This window comes from Cyprinodon variegatus, unplaced genomic scaffold (genome assembly GCF_000732505.1).
Source record: "Cyprinodon variegatus isolate N-32 unplaced genomic scaffold, C_variegatus-1.0 Scaffold579, whole genome shotgun sequence".
Lineage (NCBI taxonomy): Eukaryota > Metazoa > Chordata > Actinopteri > Cyprinodontiformes > Cyprinodontidae > Cyprinodon > Cyprinodon variegatus.
Window position 1 is genome coordinate 329,618 of NW_015151032.1, and position 8,166 is coordinate 337,783.

The 8,166-nt window shown below is 36.2% G+C and overlaps 1 protein-coding gene across 1 annotated transcript in view; it reads left to right on the forward strand.

Annotated features, from left to right (window-relative positions):
• Positions 1-6,881, forward strand: part of LOC107095854 (glutathione S-transferase C-terminal domain-containing protein-like) — an 18,350-nt gene extending 11,469 nt beyond the window's left edge. The window contains exon 4 of the mRNA XM_015392210.1: positions 6,771-6,881. Coding sequence (XP_015247696.1) covers positions 6,771-6,881 — 111 coding nt within the window. The remainder of the gene's footprint in view (positions 1-6,770) is intronic.
• The last annotated feature ends 1,285 nt before the right edge of the window (positions 6,882-8,166 follow it).

The following is an 8,166-nucleotide window of genomic DNA, read 5'->3' on the forward strand; positions in this document are numbered from 1 at the left end:
TAAATGGTTTACCATGCTTGATTATTTCCTGAGTAGCCACGAAACTGGCACATGTAGTGGAATTTGCTGTCTTAATCCACTTCTTGAAGTGACTCCTGCTCGCTTCAGCCTTCCGCATCAGCTCCGAAACAGCCTTTTTTCTCTCCTCTCCCTCGGGATATCTTTTAGCAAAGACAGAGTGTTTGTTCTCGAAATGTCTTTCAACATTTGACTTCTTGTTGTTTGCCAGTCTTTCGCCACATATTAAGCAGACTGGTGAACCAGTTTCATCAGCGGTGAAAGCAAAATGATCTGTCCACGTAGCATTAAATGTTCTGCCATCTTCAGGATGTTTCCTTTTCTTAGATTTATTCATAATGTTTCTTCCAGGCGAGGGTCAAAAAGTCAATAAATCAGTGAGCTAAAAAATGCGGTCTGTCAGACATGTGGGGTATGCTAGGAATGCCTGTCGCACATCGGCGGACATGACGTATATTTTGGGTGCTAAAAATGTTCAAAACTTTTTGTTTTAATGTTACAAGTTTACCATAATCTTCAGATTTAGACATTTATTTTAAAATTATTTTAATTTATAATTTTTTAATGATTTAATTTTAATAAAATATTCTATTTCCCAAAGTCACTGGGAGCCACAACAGAAGGATGAAAGAGCCACACGTGGCTCCGGAGCCATTGGTTGCCGACCCCTGAACTAGGCCCTTCTCACTGTCGTCATTCCTACATGTCTTGCCTCAAAAAACACTGCTGGCACGTCATTGTTCCGACACGCTGCTTGTTACGAGACGGACGTATTAGTGGGAGTATTTCAAGACTCAAAACTCAGATCTTGCAACAATCCGGCTTGCAGCACAAGGTTAATTTTCAGGATCATCAATAATAACATGTGCTCAAAATGGGTTAGAAGATATAAAAAGTAAATTAGGATTGTCTTTACCGTTAGGGCAGCTATTACCTATGTGTTGCTGTAAGTAACACACTATGTCCACTGAGTCATTGTGAACTTTAGTTAATAAAAAGAAAATTACAATTATGCATTAAGAGGGCTGTATAAATACAAACAAAATTAGATATTTAAACACTTTTTTTTTTTACTTTTTTTTTTACTTGTTAAACTTTTTCTGTTTTAGGATCACAAGAAAGGAGAGATATATATTATTAAACACCAGAAGAGAGTTATTTAGATTTTTCTGATAAAGAAGTTAACCTTCATCTGGATGTTATTTAGTTTAATTACATATCACATCCCATTGACTTTGGGGCTGTTCTTTCCGACAGAACTGGTCTAACCGAATCAGGTTGATTGGTAACCTTTGAGTTTTGACTGTATTTAAAAAGTTGTGGTGTATAATTTAAACATTAGATTAGATTAGATTAGATGAGCTTTATTGATCTCACAGCGGAGAAATTCCCTGGTCACATATTGGCATAGTAATTAAAGAACAAACAAGGAGGAAAAATACAAGGGAGTAACACAGATTTGAGGTGTCATATGTACAATCAGGATGGCTTATATTCAGGTGGTTTGATTTTACATTAAAGTGTAGGAGGTAAGGAACAACGTTGAGGTAGTGGTATAACTATTATATTCACATATATACACTATATGATGGATTGTACCAAATAACCCTAAAAAAACATACTGGATCACATATGATCGAACACAAAAGACAAGTGTTTTAATGCGTGTAGCAATAAGAACTGCATGACTTGTAATGGGCCATGTCAGATGAAGGTCAAAGTCGGTCAGACCCATGGAGAAATCTGAGGGGAGGTCATGAGTAGTAGAGTAAAGCACATCCAATTTGGGAAAATTTATCTAATAAAGTGTAAAGTGGTGAGATAAAAAGAACAGTTTTCGATAACACTAATGAAACTGAGATCTTATTAGAACCGAAACTGAAGTTGGAGTTTTGTGTCTGCTCACAGACTGCTTTGTGTTTATAAATCTGGCTGTTAGTTTTTCTGAGGATTATTAGTACGGGTTCTGGTATAAACACTCTTGAGTCTGGTGGTCCACCATCAGATCAGTTGTAGCCATGTTGTTTTCTGAAGAAATATTCCTGGAGCTTGTGGAGATTCCCATCTGCAGTTCATTGGCAGGTCAAGAAAAGACCTAGAAAAGAAATCCTAAGAAAAGAAAAGGAATTGAAAAAAGATTTAAGCTCTAAACCATTTTCAGCACCAATAAAAACTTCTTAAATCTGACTGAGGCCAGGTCTGGTCTCAGTCCGTCTGACAGGAAGTAAGACACAATGGAAAAGTAAAGCAGTCACACTGCTTTTTCAACTCCAAAACATTGACTAAAATGATCAGACCTCTTTTTATCAGATAAAATCCTTTTCTTAGCCATTTACCAATTGTTCTAATAATCCTCTAAAATTCTTATGTGCAGGACTCCAGTGTTATATTTTTTATCGGATCGGGACAGCTGAAGTATTTATGACTACATTATCGTTAAACTTATTACTATTGCCTATTTTCAATAGTAATTGTAGATAAATATGTTGGCATGATATTATTTTTATTAGTAAAAAGGATTTTCAGTCAAATGTGTTGCACAGCTTTGCTCTTGTTTTCCAGCTCAGTAGGATAACTTTCTGAAAGCTGATGCAAAAAATGCTCCAGAGAGCAGAGGAGTGCTGCTAATGGGTTGGAGCAGCACGGTAGCTGGGAGGGTAATGTGGTAAATGGTTGCCTGAAGAGTTAAACCAGTACTTCCAGCCCGAGAGCCTGTAAGTACGCAGGTGTCCTTAAAACTCCCCTTTGCTTTAATTATACCGCCACTGTTGGAGCTGCTGTTTTGTGCTAATGCTGCCATTCTGTGTTGGCCCACATTAATCTGCTAATGCTCCAAAGAGCTTCCTGTTATTTTTGGGATGTTTTTGTTTTTGCTTTTACCAAAAAAAAAAAAAGTTCTTTTAGAAAGCTTTGAGGCATGTTTGAGCTCATTAACCAGCTCCGATTTCCCAGTCATGCAAACTGTGGAGTGCATCTAAAAAGGGTTGCTCAGTCTATTACTCTATTTCAATGATTTCTTCCTCTTTAATCATTAGTGATTTATTTTATGATAGATATGACATCCTATTTACTTGAGTTATAATATTTATATTCCGCATTCAAACCAAAAAGGCAGAAAAAAGGTCTATTTCACAATAGTTCAAATATAGGTTCTGCATCCTCGGGTGTTTTTAGAAATAATTTATTTTCAACAACTGGCAGAAAGCTAAGGCATTGAAGCAGCGACTAATACATTTGATCCATTAGTTTTTAGAGCACATTTATGTATCAGCAACTTCAACCAAGCAGTTTCAGTACGGGCATATCGAGAAAATTTCCACCTTTCTTTCTACAAAGAAGAGATTTGCAGACATTTATTGTCCAACTTCTTATATTCTCATTTCAATTACTTTCTTACAGCTGCTGTGTTTGGGATCAGTACTTTGGTGTCATAGTTTAAATTAACCTCTAACCACTGGACAGAGCATTTATGGTGTACCCAAGTTTGAAATGTATGCACATCCTCTGGCTGCAGAATTAGCTCAGATAATTTCACTTTGGATTTTTCTATTAAAAAAAGAATTGTTCCCCTCCTATTGGTTTGTATCGACACAGCTATAACAGCTTAAACCTACCATCTTAAAAAGGGAAATCTCTTGTTTGAGATTTCTTTATTTTTGTCCTTACAATCTAGATTTTATTCTACAGATTATTGGGGAACTGTATTCTGCTCTTTGCTTGAACTTGGTATGCCCACTCCTGGGAAAAGGGCTAGAGTGGTAAATATTTTCCACTTGTCAGTAGCCTTATCTTGCTGCAGAAAGAAGGACTGCACATTGTCTGGGCTTGGCTTTAAAGTCGGCAGATTGATGGACAGCAGCAGTTGTTATTCTCTAGGATCACTGCTGCTGTCTCTCCTCTCTGCATGGTTTTAACACACACCTGAAAGCTCCAAACTTCCTCTACAGAAAAGCTCTAACTTGGTTGTTATCAGGTAATCAATGTGGGTGCATCTCAGTAAATTAGAATATCATTGAGTAATTAATTAACTTGAGCGATGCAATCCAACACATTTAATTCCTATAGATCCAATAGATGCATGTCTGTGGTGTATTATAGACACACGATGAGAAAAACCTGAGCAAAGAACCTTCTTTACTATGCAGTCACAAACACCAGTAACACCACATTAAAGCTGTAGTTCATGGGCAACTTTTAAGCTATAAATGCATTTAAGTATTTAAAGAATTGATATGTGTTATGTAATTTTTAAAATGTTAAGGATAAGTTTCTTTTTGTGTAATTTGTGATTTGTTCAAAGGTTCAAATCATCTGTGTAAATGAGCTGGATCTGGTCCATGCACTAAGTGACTCATTACTTTCTCACTTCAGTTTAAGTGAACTGGGTGGGAGGGAAAATTCTGTGACTCGCACAACAGCATCTGTCACTCCAAACTAACAGCTAAAGTTGGCTTTAAATTGAATTTTTTTTCTCTTAAAAATGAACTAAATAAGATTTCTATTAAGCAATTATATTTAACATATAAAAAGTGAGGGGGGCAGCAGGAAGGAGTCGCTACAGACACAACGATGTTTTTATTTTTTCATATGGATTTAGTTTTAAACAGAGAAAACATTTAACTCAATAAAACAATAAATGGGAGCTGTTGAAAGAAACTATTAAATGGGTCAAATAGTACAGTATTTACCTTTAATCATATGTATATCTACATGCTACTTACACACTATATAATTGCATTTATAAATGAAACAATATATGTAATCTAGGGTTAAAACAATTAATCAGATTAATCGATTATTGCAATAATCAACTAATTTAGTAATTGTTAACTGGAATTTAGAGACTGTAAAAACACGATTTTAGCTTTCAGAGCAACCCACGTAGAACAGTAATTATACCAAAATTGTAAAAAAAAAGAAAACATTTTTCATTTAAGATACCGGTAAGCTTTTTTTGTCTGTCAATATGCTGTATTCAGCCTCCTTAAGTAAAAACAATCGACAGATTGATCAGTTTGCAAATTAATCATTAGTTGGGGCCCTAATGTGATCTGCATTATAAACACGACTTAGATTCTTCAATTTAATTTGAGAACAAAGCAAATCTAAGATGTTACAAATAAAATCCAATTGAAAAAACTGCAAGACTATAATTTTAATGTACTTATGAAATGTGCAGCTGTTATTTTCCAGTGGTACGGGACAATTTCACTTTCTCTGAGCATTTATTCCCTACAAGTGCTGTATTATTGACCTAAGTAATTATTTCATGTCTCAAATAAAGCTAATACATTTTCATATTTTAGACGATGCTGCTTGAACATAATTTTGAATTGTGATCAGGGGCCCCTTAAATTTTTTCAAGGGCTGCAAATGGCCCCCAAAGCACACATTGGACACCCTTTATTCTATTAATTCTGTTCCCGTCATTATCATAAATATGTGCAAAGCCATTTTTGGGGTGTGACCTAAATCCTTTCTTCTCTTTTTAAACAAAGTCTGGTGGGTATGTAGTGTACTGCCCCCTGTCCTTATTAAATAAGGACAGGGGGCAGTGTACGAGCATGTACGAGCCATTTTCTCCTCGTGCATGCTCTGTTTAAAAGTTGCTGTTTGCATCGCTCATACAAGCTTACTTTCCAAAAGATTTGCAATTTGAGAATGACTGACAATTAGTAGGACCACTTATTTTCAGTGGCGGCTGGTGAAAAATATTTTTGGTGGGGCTGATATAGCCTAGTGTATGTCTCCAACTAATCCGGAATAAGAATTCAAATAAACAATTGGACAATACATGCAATTTAACAGTAATGATTTAATTTACTATATAATAACAGTAACAGTGATGATTTGGGTCACTGTGACGGGGTTCTTTGGCCTCCAAGAATCCAGGCTCAGTCGGGTTACCGGTGTTGGTGATTTATTGAGCTCAAAAACTCAAAACAGGGTGCAAAAGAAGCTAAACATATACAAGATACTCTGGGCCTCAGCCTCCCTCCAGTTACCAGCAACGTAACAAAGAAACAGAAAACAAAAATTGCCGCTTTTCTTCCCACAGCCCTCATTAAATAGTTTAAGCCCCTCACCTCAGGCTCTCTTATTTCTGATTTCTTCTCATAAATCAGTTTTGTCCATATATTACCTCCACAAACAATTGATGTACAAAAACAAATCATTTTTACAACTTAATTCCTTTACACAGATTCATTGACTTATTCAATTACACCAAACTGGGTTTGAACCCAGCAAAGACGCAGCCAGACTGAAGATGACAAGTCCCCATAGCATAAACACGTACACACCCACACACCCAGCGCCCCCTATGGGCCGGCCGCCACTGCTTATTTTGATGATTCATCCGGAAAAAGAATGTCCTCCACTATACCTTTAAGGCTGCACACGTATGGTTATTACTAGAATATCAGTATTTATTTGCTAGCCTACTGTCATGATGTTGTGGTCCATTCACCTTTACTTCCAACTTGCTGTATTAATACCCACCTTAATGTCCAGCAGGGACTTTTAAGTTTTCTGTATTGAAGTCAAGGCAATGAGTCTTAAATGTATGAAGCAATAAAATAATTTCAGAGATTAATGCGTTAAACAACAATGTATAGCAATGCAAAGTAACTCATGAATGTTGATTAACATTTTTATTACCGGTAACACCGATTTTATCGAGCTTCTCCACAGAGCTGTTTGGACCACATACATTTTTAATGATATTTTGTCTCCGTGTATATTTCTTGCAGGAAAATGGCATCGAGGCAGTCTTCTCTCCTCATCCTCGCCCTGCTTGGACCCTCCCATGGGAGAGCTTACCAGCAGCTATCAACCCCACTGAAGGTATAGCTACATTTTGACCTCCAAGCTGCTGCTTCATCTGGTTTCTCTCTGCTGTTGCCTCCCCTGAATTTTAAAGCAGCAACGATGATACTATTTATAACAAGAGAAATGTCTGTCAATGATTTCTACCATGCTTACTATACTTTATTGGAAATTTTCAGTCAACCTTTACATTGAAATACTAGGAGGCTTCATTATTTACTACTGAATAACTTCCAATGGGATCATTAGGCATTATTTTCTTCATTATGACCTAATTTCCTGGCCAGCCTTCAGCAGGGGACGTTCATCAGGGTGTTGCTGGAAAGGTTTACAGACATCGGATATGAAGACATTTATCTATCTGTCATCAGATAAGAGATTTTCCTTCCAATACTCTTGCAGGAACATTCAAATGAATAAAGCAACCATACAAGCTCTGAAATACTGTAGATATTTCCAAATGGGTGGAAACTGTAGCACTTTTCTGGGCTTTTTTTTTCTATGTCTGTTGACAGGATTTGGTGTCATGTTTAAGCCAAACAGAATCCTTCTAGACTTTTTGGCTACTTTTGGTTGGAAACCCAATAGAACTGTGTCGATGCAGTTTCTTTTACTGCATGGACACATGTAGGTTATCCATTTCATGGTGAAATATGTACACTAGTGTATCAGTTTGCCTTAATGATGCCTAGAGATCACAGTTGTTGAAAATCAAATCGTGTTTTCTTTTGGCCAGATGGTGAAAAACTCAATAATCCTGTTGATCAGCAAAAACACTCTCTGAAAGTTAAAGTTAACTGTTTGTTTTTAGAAATGTGCATGAGACTAAAACACAGAGACGTAAGAAGCTATTTAAAAGTAGAAATGTTTCTTATTATATCCAGATGTCTGTATTTCATCCAGATTGTGAGAGAGAAAAACGGAACGGCCTTTGATGGCCTTGATGGCAGCAAGTCTTACTGTAGGGTGACAAAGATTATTTCATCTTTTCTCCAAACGATCTTGATAGGAGCAATCCCTGATTGATTGATCGAGCTTGCCAGGTTAAGGGAGGGAGGATACATTGAGACTGCTTTTACTAACTTTTACTAAATAATATGAAATGTCAAAGTTGGCAAAACGTGTAAACTTTAAACCACTTGGTGTTTGTTTTGAGTATGAGAAAAAAAAAATCTGCCTTACATTGTATGATTATGATGTAACTTATACTTTTTTTATGAACAATTAAGTAAACATTTGCAACAGAAGTTCTAAAAAAAAAAAAAGAATAATTATCTTAAAGAAATTCAAGCTATAGAAATTGGAATTGTCTAAAACTGG